Source organism: Vombatus ursinus, unplaced genomic scaffold (genome assembly GCF_900497805.2).
Source record: "Vombatus ursinus unplaced genomic scaffold, bare-nosed wombat genome assembly UNPS02014158.1, whole genome shotgun sequence".
Lineage (NCBI taxonomy): Eukaryota > Metazoa > Chordata > Mammalia > Diprotodontia > Vombatidae > Vombatus > Vombatus ursinus.
The window spans coordinates 404,753-422,363 of record NW_020953936.1 but is presented as its reverse complement, the minus strand read 5'-3'; the positions used below and the strand labels follow the sequence as shown (position 1 = coordinate 422,363).

General features: G+C 36.6%; 1 protein-coding gene across 1 annotated transcript in view; it reads right to left on the bottom strand.

The window, feature by feature from the left end:
• The window catches only part of RECK (reversion inducing cysteine rich protein with kazal motifs), a 74,401-nt gene that overhangs the window by 30,278 nt on the left and 26,512 nt on the right, over nt 1–17,611 (bottom strand). Inside the window, exons 7-8 of the mRNA XM_027859124.1 lie at nt 4,896–4,929; nt 1,121–1,318 (exon numbers count right to left, since the gene is read on the bottom strand). Coding sequence (XP_027714925.1) covers nt 1,121–1,318; nt 4,896–4,929 — 232 coding nt within the window. The remainder of the gene's footprint in view (nt 1–1,120; nt 1,319–4,895; nt 4,930–17,611) is intronic.

Genomic DNA, 17,611 nt, shown 5'->3' with positions numbered 1-17,611 from the left:
AAAAAAAGTTAGAGAAAGTCTGAAGATATTTCATTACTCTTCATATCTATTGCCTTGTTTCATCTGACATTTGATTTAGAACTGGGGCATGTGGGCTAGTGTTCATTTTCAGGTATATAAGATCTAATTTACCAATTTGGGGTTCTGGTATGTCCTCTATTTCTTTTGTTTCTGTCTGTGATGACTTCACTCTGTCTAACTACTTCTATTAGAGAGCAGGCAAGGAAAGAAGAAGAAAAACTTGGTATTGTGTTGCTGCTTTCTGCCATCTCTCATAAAAAAAATCACATAGGGAAGATTAACTAATGGGTAAACCATCAGGCATTCTGACAAGAGATGAGGTGGCATGGTGTAGGGAAGAAGGATCATAAGATTTAAAACTGGAGGGATCTTAGGCATCATGTCATCCAACTGTTTTACAGTATAAAGAAAATGAGAATGAGAGAAATGAAGGGACTTTGTTAGAGTAACACAGAAAGCAAGAGAGCTGAGCTGGGGACCAGAGTTTCCAGAATATTCCCATTACCCTTCTGCAATTTGACCAACAGTAAGTCCCTTAGTCTTGCTGAACCTTGGTTTTCTCACATGTAAAATGGGAAAAATAATACTTGTATTATGCACATCACAGGGCTGAAGGAAAGGGATTGGTAAACTGTAAAGCACTGTGATTGGTGCTAAGTAGTTGCAATATTATTATTAGCAACAACAACAAAAAAGCTATCTTTATCTGTGACTATATTCTTTTTCCCTCCTCTCTCTGAGCCAGAAAGCTCCTGAGGGCATAGGCTACCTTTCTTTATATTACTGTCAAAACTATTTCCTGTAGTATACTGTACAAAGTAGATATTCAATAAATGCTTTTCCATAATAACATACGTTCATAACCTGTTTTTTTGGGGGGTGGGATGGGGCAAGAAGGAAGGTTTCTGAACCTATGATTTCATCAATTTTGGGAACTCCAGGGTGTAAATTCAGTCCACTGATGAAGACTGCAGCCCATCTGTGCCGGCCAATGTACCTAACTAGCACAGACTTCAGAATTCTTTTAGAATGTTATTTCATTTCTCTACAAAGATTACATAAATCATGACACCAGAAACAGCATTCTTATTTTACTTACTATCTGTTGGATTCCTCATTGGGTAAGACTGGGTGTAGTTGTTCACACAGTGTATTAACTGTGGGCTAATAGATGCACAATAACTTTCAACTGCTTTGATCTGAGATGGACCAGGAGAAGAGTCTGTTCGAAAAATGGCTTGACAGTATTCCCGGCAGTTTGTGTGATGACCAGCATAACTACAACAAACTGAGCCCACTGGGAGGGAGGAAAAGGTAAGAAATTCAAATGGAAATGCATTCATTAATAATAAAGGCATTATAACAATGAGGCTACAAGACAATGAAACTGCTGCCTTTCTATGTTTAAAACAAAATGTAATGGTAGCTAAGGAAAAATCTTATATGAAGAAAACACCTGAAAGCAAAACTGTTAGGTAGCCATAACTAGTAGGTACAAGAGATGTTCATGAATAGTAAGGTTAGAAAATTAGATAATGGTAATTACTGAAGCCTAATAAGAAAAAACGTTCCTAATGGAGCTGTTAGGTACTTTTGCATGGTTCCTAACTGAAGTGTGTCATTAGAACTCTATAGAAGGGGAAGAAGTTTCAGTCTTGCTTTAAAGTGTTAACAGTCACTGAGATCCAAGTGAATAGATAAAGTCAAGGTAAAAATACACAGTAAATAGAAAAATGTCTCTGTGTATTAAATCAGGGAAACACTAGGCCTGGGGACTTGGGAAGAACTAAAAGAGGAGTTGAAGAGGTGGGGAAGAGATGCAGAAGAGGGGAGTCATAAGGGATAGATACAGGAGGGATCTCTAGACAGATGATGAAGCTAAGAGGGATTTTTTATTATTGGGTGTCAGTGAAACAAGGATAAAATAAAGGAAGAGGTGTTAAAGTTCAGATAATTAGCAAGGGTATAATGTGGATAATAAAGAGATGTTAGGGTGTTGGGGGTGAGCCTTAGAATAGACGTAACATTAATGTGTGTTATATTCAAAAAGTAAGCTACTTGCTAGATGAATAAAATGAACTAGATTACGGGAGAGTGATGAAGCTCAGCAGGGAAGCCAAGAAACACTATCTGAAAATGTCTTATTCTGCACCTCGAGTCCATCACCTCTCTGCCAAGAGGGAGGAAACATACCTCAGCATCAGTGTTCTCTAGTTATGACTGGTCACTGCACTAGTCACATTTCTTAAACCTTCCAAAGAGGTTTTGCTTATTCTTATCTAATAGATTCCCTATCTCACTCTCCACAAAAGCATTTCCAAACTTTCTCTGCTTTCATCAAGCCTCTCGCACCTCCCTTCCTCGCTTTCAGCTGAGGACTACGCCTCTTCACTCAGAAAATTGAGGCCATTCAACAAGAGCTCCCTTTTCCGCCCTTCCTTATCTCAAACCCCCCATGACATCATCTCCCATGTCTCCCACTGTCCTCTATCCCCCAGTTTCTAACAACAAGAAGGCCCCTCTTGCCAAGGTTGCTCGCTCCAGATGAGAACTTGATTCCATCCCCTTTCTGGCTTCTTCGACAGAGTGCAGCCTCAATTATTGCCCCTCTTCATCTCTCCCTATCGACCGATTCCTTCCCAACTGCCTTCAAAAATACTCAAGTGTTCCCTATTCTTAAAAAAACTTCACTGGATCCCACCATCTCTTCAAGCTCTCATTCCATATTTCTCTTTTCTTTCTCAAATGCCTAGAAAAAAAAAAAAAACAAAACCCTATACTCAGTGACTCTACTTCCTTTCCTTCCATCCACTCAAAAGTCCTTCACAATCTCATCACTCAACAGAAACTGCTCTCTCAACAATTGCCAATGATCTTATAATTTTCAAATTGAATCATCTTTTCTCAGTCCTCATCTTTTTTGACCTATCTGATGCACTGAAACTATGACCACCCTCTCCTTAATACTTTCTCCTTTATGGGCTCTCATGGCACTACAGTCTTGATTTTCCTCCTGCCTGACTGATTACTCTTCAGTTTCTTTTGCTGGATCATCATCCAGATCACACCCAACTCTAGGTGTTCCTCAAGGCTGTCCTGGGTCCCCTACTCTTCTCTCTCTCTCTACATTCTTGGTGACCTTATCAGCTCTCCTAGATCTATATATATCCAGTCCCAGTCTCTTCTCTGATTTTCGATCCCACATCACCAATTACCTACTGGACATTACAAACTGGATGTGCCAGAGACATCTCAGACTCAATATGTCTAAAACGGAACTCATTATCTTTCACTCCCTTGTTCTTCCTTTCTCCTGAAAGAAGGTACAGCTACAGGTACCTTATAGGTGAAAAACTTATTCAATAATACCTCATTTATCTGGGATTCTAGAGCAAAGAATGAAGTATTACACAAAGGTGAATTTTCCAGATAACTAAAGCTTACTGTTTTAAACACCAAAGCACTTAAAAAAAAAAAAAGCAATGAAATGACTTGGAAGTTTTTCTAAAATAATATTAAAATAAAATTTCTGAAAATTTTCTAAAATAATTTTTTCTAAATTAGATAACAGAATCATACATATCTCTGCCTCTTGGTGTTCAGTGCTATATAACTCAATACTAACTGACCCACAGGTCTGCTTTTTATAAATTTTTCTTTTTCCTCTCTTGGTAGCAGCTGCTAGCTTTACTTTTTCACTATTATTATAGTAACAAAATCTTTCTCTGTTTCTAATTGACTATTTCTAATCTGCATGAACTGGAAAACTAGATAACTAGGCTTGTTAGACTTGTGTCTAAAATAAAAAGTCTCTGAATTACGGCTTGGTTATGTCCTATGAGACATCTGCTTTGGCTTTTCAAAGGCTTTTTGCTTACTGACTGTTAGCTGTATCCTGGACAGCTAAGGTTGTAGCCTCAGTGATCTATGGATAAGTGAAGTACACAAATTTTTAACTTACGCTTCTTTTCTTGGTAGAATATTAAATTGCAGCACCATAGTACTGTAGTATTCACTATCCTTCATAAAAGGCAAGCCTCTAAAAGAACATAGAGAAGTATCTAGCAGTGGTTCTCAAACTTTGTGGTCTTAGGAACCCTTTATACTCTTAAAAATTGAGGATTCCTTCCAAAAGAGCTTTTGTTTACATGCGTTGTATCTTATCAATATGTATTGTATTAGAAATTAAAATGTCTTAGTATTATTGTGAAAATAGTTTTGACTTTGCAGACCCCCTGAAAAGGTCTCAGGGACCTTTGCGGGGAAGGGGCTGGACCACACTTTCAGAACCACTGGTCCAGAGGAGTGCTCATTACCATTGCCTCCATTCCTTCAGTCTGCAACCAGTAATGCTATGTTAGTGCCAAGGGTAGGAGACAGGTCACTGGAAAGCAAGAAAAAACAAGCTAGAGAACAAATAAAAGGAATAATGGAAAAAATATATTTTTAAAAAGTTCACCTTCAGAGTACTGTGGTGGAAATGACCATCTGAGAACACCAAGTATTATGGGAAGCATTATTCAAGAGAGGGAAGATAGTTCAGCTCTTGCGAATGATCATATTTATTCACTCATTACCTCTAAATGGTCTTTTTCTAACACTTGTAAGTTCCCTGTTTCATAGGTCTATTTTTAGGACAAAGGAGATATTATAAATGTCACTGCTCTGAGTTCCCCAGAGAAAAGATGGCCTAATAAGCCAAGACACTTTAATTCCGATCATGAGAATAATGCTATTATTGCTCATTCATTTTGATCTTCACTCTGAACTACAGTGCTAAGGCTTCTCACAATACAAATAACCCTTAACTTGTGCTCTCTGAACTGCTTTTGTTTTAAGAGTTTTTGTTGTATAACTTTAAATAAAATACTTACTTTCATTTTGGCTAATGCAACTGAAAAGGGCATTCTGTAAATAAAAACAAATCCCAGTAATTAATAATAGTAAGGAATTTCTGAACTAGGTCTCATAACTTCACACATTAATATCATGCTAATTTATTCTACTCCATGGATGATATGAACATAATAAAATATTTAGCTATGTCTTAGATCCAAAACTTTATGTTAAAAACATTTAACAAATGAAAATGAATAACAAGAATTTTAAACACTGGTATAGGATAGAGCTATTACTGATCTTATAGGCTAATTGTGTTCTATCAGATTTTTACTACATGTAGTTATTTTCAGCAGCTTGATTTAAACCATATTCTTTTCAAAGCCATGTACACAGATAGGTATAATGGGATTAGGAAAAAAAGAGTTGTAGCAGTAGAAGGGAGCTTAGAGATTATCTTAATGAAATTCTCATTTTGCACATGAGGAAGCTGAGGTGATTTTATTACAACACAATGGAAACTACATATAGGTTAATTAAAGGGACAATTACACCCGAGTACTTGTGCATAATCTTATAAATAATAGAAATCTATATAAAATATTATAATAAGATAACTGAATGCAAATACTCTAGACACTTGCAGAAACATGTATTTTAGAGCTGGAAGAAACCTGAGAAATCCAATATAGTCTAACATTTTTCAGATGAAGAAACAGAGATCTAGAATGGCAAAGTGATTTGTCCAGGATCTAGCACATAGTAGGCACTTAATGAATACATGATTAATTGCCCAAAGTTATACAGATTGTTACTGGCAAAGTTGTCACCAAGACCTACCTTTCCTCTTAGTCCTCTGCACTTTTTGAGATAGAATGCTGTATAAAGTTAAAGAATGTAAATGAACTGTCAGTGAAATGTAAAGAGGAGAAAAGCAACAACAGAGATACATGAGCAAAACCAAGAGCAAGATCCACAAAAACAGGATGATGGCAATGATTTATTAGCTGAACTTCAAAAGGAAATGGGCCTTGGTGTAAAAGAGCAAAGATAAGACAAATGATGTACATTTTAAAGGCAGAAAGCAGATGAAAATTAGAAAAGTTCTTGTGGTTGAAGGAAGAAAATGAAGGCAAGAGGACTTTGACTTTGGATTACAGTGAAACCATAAATATGATGTGTAACAGATTTATTTGAAAGAAAAGAGTTAGGAAGACTTTAAACATAGCCTTGCAGTAAAGACGAACAAATTTACTTAGGGCAAAGGGTTTCTCAGAGATCTCTCCTCCAAGTAATATGTGGTAGAAGGAAAAAATGTTTAAAGCTGTTCATTCTCTCCAACAATGCTGATCTTTATTAATAATCCAGTTGGTTTGAATATAGTGCTTTTTACTTTTAAAAGTATTTTTTACTTATTTCCTGGTCTAATATGGCTTTTCATTCTCTCATCAGCTGGCACTGATTCTGCTCATCTGATCTCTGTCAACTTTTCATGAGAGATAAAACTATTAAAAGCTTTGACTCTTCATAGTCATCTGTTACCAGATTTTTTTCCCTATAAAGGCATGAGGTGGCATTTTCTTTGGCCTTTGTAAGTAGTGGAATAAAGTTTTGCTGATAGTTTTATATTTTTTTTCCAAGCTAAATAGTCTTTATTATTTCTCATCTTTTATGTTCAAAATTGCTATTTCTTTGTTTCTTTCCAAAGTGACAAATCCTTTTTCTGTTCATATCATTACCATTTGCCATTCAAGTCCCTCTATAGTCCTATACTTTGTTAATCTTATCCTTAAGACAATAAGAAATAATAGCTGACATGTTTATAAAGTGTTTTAAGGTTTACATAATGCTTTCCACACACTACATCAGTTGATCTTTACAACTGAAGTAGTTATTATAAGAATTACACTGTCATTTTAAGGACAAGGGAATTGGGGCTGAGAGGTTCACGCTATTTAGTGCTAGAAAGGACCCTGAAAGTCATTTAATCCAGCCCCCTCATTCCAGTAGTTAAGTAGCAGAGCTGGGATTCCAATTTAGATCAAGTCCTCTGACTACAATGCCACTGCTTGTACCACTGTGACACCATCATGTTCCCTAGAAAGCTATGGCAACCTCTCAGGAAATGGACCCTAGAGAAAGGTGAAATGGTCAAGCAGCTAATAAATGCATGACGTGGGATTTGAACATAGGTATTTCCTTAAAAGTATAAAAGTATAACTTATGAGGCCTCTTAGACCACATCAGTCCAGATTCAAGGTTCATACAGTCTGCTATTCTTTTTTCTAAAAAAAAAGGCCAACAGACAATTTAAGGAAGGACATGACCTTTTCCTTAATACCAACCTAAAAGACCAGGGATATCCTGCCCCTCCCTCTCCCTTTCAAACCCAAAATCTCCTTTAATGACTTCTATCATGAAGCTTGCCATGCATAAATTCATTTAAATTTATTTTGAACCTACTTATATTTTCAAACCATGGCACCTCTTAGACCAAAGAATGCAACAGCTTTGCTTCCACTATGTAAAGTTGAACTTCCTTTTATTTGTTCTAAATTTACCTCTTAGAAGAATAACGGCATGCCTAGTTCTACTATACTGAATTTGATAATCTCTGACCATTGTTTCTCTCCAGATTCTTCATGATTTTACAGAGTTTGATCATATTCCTATCTTTCTAGACAGAAGAATCCTAATCTTATAGCCAGTTCCCACTCTTAATGTTCTCTGCTTGACATTTTACCAGTCTAATCATTTGGAAACACCTATCCATTTTTTATCAGTGTTAATTTGATGCCCTGGTTTCTACCAATTCTAGTTCCTTCCAACTCTAAAATCAGATGGACTCTTTGAAAATAGTTTGATATTAGAAGCAGCTTTCTGCCTTACCCACGGGAAGAGTTGGGATAGTGAAGTACTCTAGTTTCCTTCATTTCTATCACAAGGTAAGAGCTATCTTTTAGCATTTCACCACCATTCCCACCCAGAACCCTATATTATTTAACTACATGGGATGAATCAGGCAACTCCAAGGTTTCCATTTGGCCCTACCCATAGTAACAAGCACCAAAATTATTATCCATATAAGGTCAGACTCCTTAAAACTTACAATATCCCTTCTCATAATATTCTCACCCTGATTAGCCACCACAACTGTGACCCAAACAGGATGGAGAGGAACTTCCACCTGAAAAAGGATATTCCTTCCTTCCATGGTCTGCTTCCCAAAATACCCAATAGACACTGAGGTACCCTGTAGGCCTGTTGAGGATCTTCTGGTATAACAGGGGCTAGGCCTCCAGTATCTAAGGACCCTTTACCTTTATATATCTGGCAACCCCCTTCCCCTTTCTAAACTATTGACTCAGGCATATATCTGTCTTATAATTAGAATAATCAGTCTTGGGGAGAACCTTGGTCTGTGCCTTAGGGGAACTCACTGCAAGAGTCCCTCAAGTCTGGATACAAAGATTTGGGTAGCTTGGAATGACCAAGTGGGATGGGAATTCTGACCCTGCTCCATGAACTCCAGTGGCTTCCTATTACCTTCAAGATTAAGCATAAACTGGGGCAGCTAGGTGGTGCAGTGGATAGAGTACCAGTGCTGGAGTCAGGAGGACCTGAGTTCAAATCTGGCCTCAGAAACTCAGATGCTTATTAGCTATGTGACCCGGGGCAAGTTATTTAGCCCCATTGCCAAAGCAAAAAAAAAAAAAAATTAAACTGTTCTGTTTGGCATTTAAAGCTCTTCAAAGCCTGGCCCCTTCCTGCCCCTTCCATGTTCTATGCACTGGCATTCTTCATGTTCCTTATATACAATACTCCATTTCCATTTCCTTGCCTTTGCACTAGCTGTCCCACTATGCCTGGGATGTTCTCTCCTCAACTCTCAGTGTCCCTTTCTTCCTTCAAGACTCAGTCATATCTTACCTTTTACAGGAGGTTTCTTCTGTCCTCCACACTCCTCTCCTCACCTAGCTGCTAGTGCCTTCTCCTCTGTGATCACCTTCCATCTAATCCGTATTCATCTTGTATATACCTAGCTATTTATATGTTGTCTCTCCCATTAGAATGTGAACGCCTTGAGTCAAGGTATAATTTTGCTTTTCTTTGTAATCCCCATGTTTAGCACAGTGCCTGGAACATAAGTCCTGAATACATGACTCATTAGACTAAGTCTGGGTGAAGCAGAAGGATCCTCATTGCTCTGATCCTAGAATTCCCAACATGGTTTAAACTCCCATAGGCTGATAATTATCTTCTCATCAATCTCTTGGTTCAAGAGTCACATCCAAAGTTTATTAAAAGAGAGAGTATTGTCACCCTCTGCCCACTGTCCTCTATTTACACGGTCTGCTACATAGGCCCAAACTGTAGCTACCACTCTCCAGCTGAAATTTTGCTCATTGGTGGTACAAACCTGTTCAATGGTGTGGCAGGAGAGGCCCAAAGCTAAAGCTTGATATCATTCAAGTGGGGATTTGCCCAAAAGATGGGATTTAACTGCTATTGAACTGTTATGCTAATCAAAAGGTGTATGAAGTCATGGTGGAACAACAAACAAACATTTCTTATAGGAATTTCACCCCCTCTCTTGCTTTTTCCCACTGGAAAACCAGCTACAAAGGGAACTCATCTTAATGGGGCCCAGAATGGTGAATTCCCAATCTTAGCTGCCTAAAACTGGACAAAGGACAATCCTCATCTGACTATGATTCATCTGACTTTATGAAGCCAAATTTTCTGTAAGCTCCCCTTCTGTAAGCAGATGGAATCAAGCAGCTAAGAGTTCTACATTGGCCCCACTGGATCACTTTCCTATCATTTGTTGTTCTAATGACCCAATGTTGTTTTAATTTCTCCTGTAACTTTATAAATTCCTTGGTGGTGAAAGCCTTGGTCCTATCCTCCAATCTTCCTGTGGAGGAAGTCACCCCTTTGGGTTAGAAATAGAATAAATCTAATAGTAATAGATAAATCTCTTACCATCAGGGGTGAGTTCCCAGTTCTCATCCTAATTCCCATTTCCATTGCCTTCTCATTGCTCAGTTGGATTTAACAATTTCTCCAGTCAGACCTTAGTGTTTGAGACCATTCTCTCCCACCTATAACTTATTAGTTCACATTCCCATCAGCATCACCCCTTCACCTATGCTGTTACTAATTATATAAGAATATCTTCTTGGTTTTCAAGACACAATTCTTAAAAACCAACAATGCATTCATATCTATCTCTAATTGCTGAATGTGCAAAGACAATTTACTTTCACTATCCTTCTGCTGGTGACTCAGCTTTTCTAAAACGAGCAAGAGCCAGGGCATATAAACCTGTGATATGCCTTTACGCAGCCTGTTATCTTCCTTAGGCTAATCCTACAGAGTCAACAGGAGACCCCTTATTCCATCAGCAGCTGCCCACCTTATCTGGTGTTCCCATATTCCTTTCCCAACTTAAACTGTAAGATCAGCCACAGGGTCAATCTTATCAACTGATGCCAAATGTTCTTGGCTGAATCTAGCTCAAGCCAGTTCAATGATTCAGGCTTGGGACTAGAATGTAATGAAACACTCACGGAACATGTAAAATTCAATAAAAATAAAAATGTGCTCAGTTGTTTTTCACATCCTATTCTTTGTGACCCCATTTGGGGTTTTCTTGGCAAAGATATTGGAGTGGTTTGCCATTTCCTTCTCCAGCTCATTTTACAATGTACTTAACAATAAAAGATTAAAAGGACATAATCACTGATTAAAATGGCTGCTGCTCGCACCCTCTACGTCTGCATTATCCATAGCACCCCTCTACTTCTGCACTATCCATACTGGCAATACTAGGGAGAGAAAGACACAGAAACAGGCATTTTGTGAAAATCACAAGGCCACCAAATCCCTCTAGGCTAGGCTTTTTATGCCTCAGGTGACAAGAAAGCCGAGTCAATGCCCTAGTTCCCCAAACCAACCAAATCCTAAGGATAGTCTCCTTATCTCCTCAGAGGAACCAGTCTAGCCAAGGCAAAACAGATGCTGCTCTTTACCACACTATTGTATGCATCAGTGTTTCATATGGTGGTAGAAAAGGGTAACTGCAGGTTTATGTTGATTTTTTTTTTAATGTTTTATGTTTAAATTATTATTTTTACACAGACTTATGATTTCATTAGTACAGGCAACTCCCAATGAGGAAACTCTCATACCAATGAAGATCTGCAACTCTTCCATAACTTACAGTCTTAAGAGGCACTGAGAGCAATTTGCCCAGGGTTAAGAGATTGTATTGGCAGAGATGTGACTTGAACCTAGGACTTTCTGTCTTAGAGGCTGGTTATCTACTATGCCATACTGGCTCTCTTTTTAAATTCACACAGAAGCTAAAATAATTTTTTTTTCTTGTTCTATTTACTGACAATCTCTAGGAATACATGGCAAAAAACTATCATCTGACCTTTTATGATAACTCAGTTCCTCTAACCAAGATACTTTTGATCATCTTAGGCCAGAATACTACTCAGCATCCCAGGTATGAATCTGCAACAGTTTTATGTACAGGTAGAAGGTTTTCTGTCTTATTTCCAATACCCACCTCAGCAAAACTCAACATTTCACTGAATATTTTGATCTCGGCAGAACACTGGCCTGATATCTTCAAGAATGAGACTTCAACTATGTTCCATACAGGCAGACTATGCAATACATTATTGTGCTCAGAGAATCATCTGTTTTCAGAGACATTTTCCTAACAAAGATTTATATAAAATGCCACAAAATCGTGAAATCTGTAAACCTGTAGTCCAATTAAATGCTCAGGTCCACCTAATGGAAGCTAACAGAAGGAAAGAATCTCTTAGTCAATGGGGGTGAGGATACAGGTAATGTTCTTAAGACCTGTTCTGATCATAATATTAATTCCTTTAAACAGGACTCCTCAGAGCGACTGGGCCAGTAAGTAACAACTTGGACTAAGACTGTATCGGCATAGCTTCATTACCTCATGATTAGACCAGGTGCGGCTGCTTTTTGTGTTTCTTTTACCTATCAACTTAACTGTCTTCCTTTTCTAACTCCTGTTACTTTTTCCCCTTGTCCCAGTCCCTCCTTTGTCTGGTGCCCTTCTCCCTTTGAAATCTCAGCCATTCCAGATCCTCTTCTTCCCTGTCTGACCATCGAGTCTCATAATGGAAATAGTATAAACAAAAAATATGTAAAACTTTTAAAGTTGCGTCATAAAATTTGTGCTTCAATAATGTGATAATTAAAGAATGCATGCCAGCTAAAGCCCACAGAAGGGAAGAATAATGAGTTAAGTTCATGAATAATTTATACTTTTATTCTGAAGGCTATTTAAGATATTCTGCCTTGACTAAGTTCTTAGTCAATGAAAATTGCTTGCATTTCACATATAGTTAAATTTCTTGCATATCTGACATTGTGCCTTTTATACCAAGAACTCAGTTTCATTAATTTTTTTTTCTCCTGTGGTAACATTTCTAAACAAGACAATGGGCTTACATAATTGGCCTTAAGAATAAAAGTAATTACAAAAAACAGAATTTAAACTTTTCTCTGCTATGGTTAGTAGCTAGTAAAAAGGATATTATATGGAACTAAAAAAAAGAGCAAAAGAATCAGACTTAATGGCAGGAATATATTCAAAACTACAACTGATTCTACAAAGTCAACTACACACATTCTAAGTATGATAGTTAATGGTTTGAAAATAAAAACTAAATTTGAGATAAGAATAAGTCTCGGAGTGATTTGTTTGCTATGACCTTGGGCAGTAACTCCGTATTTACACAACCACAGGGATGTTTTTTAATTGCCACTTTAAGCAAATTCATAGATAACTCCTTTACAAAGTCTTTATGGGAGGAAGACTCTAGAGTTATTCGTATTTTCCAGTGACTCTAAATAGATCGGCTAAATGACATGCACGTACGCTTTCTATTTAATAGATAATTCTTCTAAAACAAAAACCCTTGCTTAATTTAACTGCCTAAAACACACAAAATAATATAGTACAAAAGTGACATACCAAAAAAATAGGACAGTGATATTAAGAAGGACTAAGACTTTTTAACTATGCTAAAGCCAGTACTGCAGGACCTAATTGGTTTCGCTCTTATTGGAGCTCATCAGCTGCAGGTAACGGCCTAAAAATCAAATTGGACATTTTCTATTTGCCATGTTTAGGTTTTTTTCTTCCCTAATTCCAACTAAAAAGGTTAACATATAAATTTTATACTAACGACCTAAGGCTATCACCTAGAAAATACATCACAAAAATGATCATACATGTCTAAGTGTGATAAGCAATTTAGTACCAAAGAAGATCTAAGAGCTTGCACATTTAGAAGCAATTTTTAAGGGGCAGCTAACAGTGGATAGAGCTCCAGCCTTGGAGTCAGGAGGAGGACCTGAGTTCAAATGTGGCCTCAGACACTTGGCACTTACTAGCTGTGTGACCCTGGGCAAGTTACTTAACCCTGATTGCCTCAGCAAATAAAAAAAAAAAAAAGCAATTTTTAAAAATTATAATTATTTGTCCTCTTGCTGCAGAGATTAAAGTTCTAGGCAATGAAAATATTCCAAGCAACTATATCCACTGAAAATGAACATAATTCATTACGTAACAAAGGAAAAAAAATCACTTTTTCATTACTTGTTTTGAAATGTTTCCTTAAGCACAGCCAATCAGTTCTCATTTTCTTTATAATTACTCATACTTTTTATGCTTTTTAGAGGGGCACAAAATGTATAACTATATAAATAATGAAAAACACATATAAATACTGAATATTCTTTTTTTTTTTTAAAGCAGAATGACTGCACCCAGTCAAGGGCAAATTATTTCTCCTAACTCTGAATTTATTAATTAAATCGCTATTGTTCATGCTGTGGCCCTGAAGGCCACTAACATACATTCTGATAGCTCAGACATTTTATATTACTTCTACTGCATATATTTATACTACTATATTATCTACCAAAAGCTCAATGAAGTTTTTTTATTTAAAATCTTATATGTTTGTGATAAAATATATTTTCCAAAATAGCTAATGTTGCCTTTTTTGAGGTATTTTTTTACCTACCTTACTGAAAGAGCATCAAGTACAGAAGAGGGCTAGAAGTAGAAAGGAAAGAAAAAGAGATTTCTAAAGAAAATGTAAAGAATAGTCTAGACAAAGATTTGGGAACAAAAGAAGGATTGAGAGGGAAAAAATCCCTTGACAAATCAATAATATTATACTTTATAAGTTTAATAAGCATTTGTAATGCTAATATAGATATGATGCTATAGATGAAGAATGACAACAAAAGTAAAGAGGCTAACTGCAAGTCACACTTGAAAATCAATATTATCATTTTAAAGTTACATATCTTGTAGGGGATTTGTTAAATTTTATTTCATGGAGCTTTCCATTAACCAAATCAGTTTAATTATATGTGTGGTCTGTTACTCAAGGAGAAAAATTATTTTGAGTTATCAAATTAAAACCATTACCTTAGCAATTAGGATGAAATGTTTTCTTTTTTTTTACCCATTATTATTATTATTATTATTATTATTGTATGCATTATCCCATACCCACATATAAAATGTTTGCTTCAATCTTAAATTCTAACTTAATTCTCTCCTCATTATTCATTGGTGGTTGGTAAACAAAAAAATAAGGTATAGTCTTATCAATACTTCCACAGAACAAACAAACTAAGCCTATAAAGATGCAAAGAAACCTAATATAGACTTAAGACAGGAATTCCCCACCACAACGAACTATCTGAAAACACCAATTGGGATGCTTCCTACTCAGTGGCCAGAATTTGGCAGCACACAACAGAACACATTTTGGTAAGCTATGAATGAAAAATAAGTGTCATCTCAAAAGAAGGTATTAATCTCTAATGCTGTCATATTCCCCTCCTTATTAAAATAATAATAATATATAAGCAAATATAGTAAAATCTCAAAAATTCTGAGTAAAGGGGAAAATTGGTTAGAACTGGTAAAACCTGAATCATGGGATATGCAGGAGAAAGCAGTTGTTAATAACTGTATTCACTACCTTTGCTGACTGACAGTCATAGTATCATGCCTTAAGTTTTGTTTTTCTGTATAAGTTTTCTGCTTCCCAGAAATCAGTTTCCCCAGCACCTATCTTTCCATTTTTGCAAATGCCTTGTAGAGGGCCTGCTGGGAGGATTTTATCTTGAAATGATTAAGGGCACAGCTCAGGTTCAGGGTCTCAGCTTGAGGGGAAACTAAATTTGGTTAAAAAAAAAAAAAAGACAAAAACAACAACACAGCTGTGTCTGTACTCTTCCACCTCACTCCTAAGAGGTAGATCCTAGAAGGTTTGGGGCCAGCTCAGCATTGGTGCAATGTTTTGTTTATTGCCATATCCTTTTATTATAGTAGGTCACTTACAGAACACCTCAGAGGGCTAGAAGATGATGCTTGGGACAAGCTAACCTGAAGTGCAAAAAGACAGAATGCTATCTAATTACAATTTCCCATAGGCAATAGTTCTGCAATTTATAGTCTTAGAGAGAAGTCTGGGGTATTGGGAGTTCAGGCAACTTGTCCAGAGTCACACAAGCAGTATATGTCAGAGGTGGAGCTGACCCCAGGTTTTCCTGAATCCAATGTGAGCTCTTCACCTATGCTACTTACCACTACTGCTTCCAGTGTACCTTAAAAAAGCAAAGTAAATTATCTCTCCTTAGCCTTCCTCCTGGCCCAAGTTCATTCTGTACTCTTCCATCACAATATTTTTACAGGGCTATACCATTATTTTTATTCATCCTTTATTACCTACCCCTCACATTCTTTTAAAAAAAATCTAAGTTAATTGAAAAGTGCCCAGTGTCCTAGTCTCTTTAAAAAAGTTTTCCCATTTCCTCACCTGAATCTCTCCTTGTGTCTTTAGAATTTTCATTCTCGAATGGTTCTCATTTTGTTTGGGGTGACTTTCCTTGAACATTTTTAGGTCACAGGATCCTAACTTTCCTTCTCTGTCTGAATCAAGTCTCCTGTCCTAAAATTGATAAATGTCAGACTATTCTTAGTGTTCCTCTTCTCTATTCCAAATTCAAAGATACAGTAGTCATTTTTCCTAATGGTTTCCATCAATTTCCTCCCATAAACTAGTTACTTCTTGTTATTGAGACTCAAATCTAGACCAGAAGTTCACCTTGTTGGTTTTTTTACTTTCTAAAGGACAAAATTATCATTAAAGCAATAAAGACACTTTTACCTGGAATGTGGGCAGCAAACTTCTGAATTTGTCCAGATAATTAAAAGTCTTCCATCACTACTATATTGTGCCAGACTTGGGATCTATCTCCTAAATACTTCATCTATTTCTTCTATCTATTCAGGTACTGCTTCTATTTCTGCTTCCAATGATCCTCATTCAAATACTCTCCACAATGCTTCTCAATTCTGGTTCCCAGATTTCCTCCTTATGACTGAACCACTGCAATTTTTTGGGTGCATTGTCTATTCTGTACTGCACTTAACTTGGCGACTATATGCAGTTTCCCCTCCTTTTCCTTTTCAGCTTAAAGCCTTTTTGCTTATTCAGGCAAATATATTCTTGCCAGCTCTAGTAAGGTATAGTCTATCTAAATTTCTAACAAGAGGTATTGTTGAGATTACTGTGTAATTAGCATCCATTTGCCTATAAATGATATATTTGTCATTAAAATAGTTGTTTTTCTTAAACAAGTTAAACGTATGCTGTATGTCATTTACATTGCACTACTCATTTACAAATTCTTTTTCCATAAATCATGCAAAAGTAAACTTCAACACAGCCTCTATATGAAAACTCCATTTCTTTCTAAATGTATATCACCAATATTTCAAATGGCAAGTAGGGATATGTCATGTGCGGAGAGAGTACGGTGGCATCTCAGGTCACACATTTGAAAAGGTAATGAGAATTTCTGTATTACCCAAGTTACACATAGTATATCCTTAATAAATTTTGCTGGCTTCAAATGAATTGCTGAACTCAATACAAAAATCCTTCCTACAACACTCCTGATATGTGTGTTCTATCCTCTGCCTGAACATTTCCCTTGCTGGGGAAACTCACTATCTCACTAGGCAATCCACTCCATTTTGAGATACCTCTAAACTTTATTATAAAGTTCTTTCTAATATTTAGATTTTGGACCAATATCTATATTCTTATCTACATCGAGACATCCCCTAATCTCTATCCTTGGTTCTTTTATCTCTACATTTTCTTCCCTAGTAAAATTAGCCATTCTCAAATATGACTCTTCTAAATTGATGACTCTAAAGTCATTGTCCTGACCCCCAGAGTCCCATATTACCAAATGCCTTCTCCCCCAATAACTTCACACACAATATTTAAATCTAAATGCATCAGCTATAAACTTGGTGATATAGAATCGTGGATGTCTACCAATCAATCATGCTCAAACTAAGAATCACTTTCTATTTCTTCCATTCCTTCAATTCCTATATTCAATGTTATTGTGTCCTATTCTTTCTTCAAAATCTCAAATTCATTCCTTAACCTCCATTTCCATTGTCACCAAACCTCCAAAAGATTCCTAGTGGCTTTCTCTGCCACAGTCCATGCCCCTCCCAACATATTTTGTAGGATGCTCTGCCAGACTAAGCTTTCTAAAACAATGGGTTTCTTATGTTAGTCTTCAGTTTAAGAATGAATATACAATTACCACTTTTTACTGAATAAACTACTTATATTCTCAT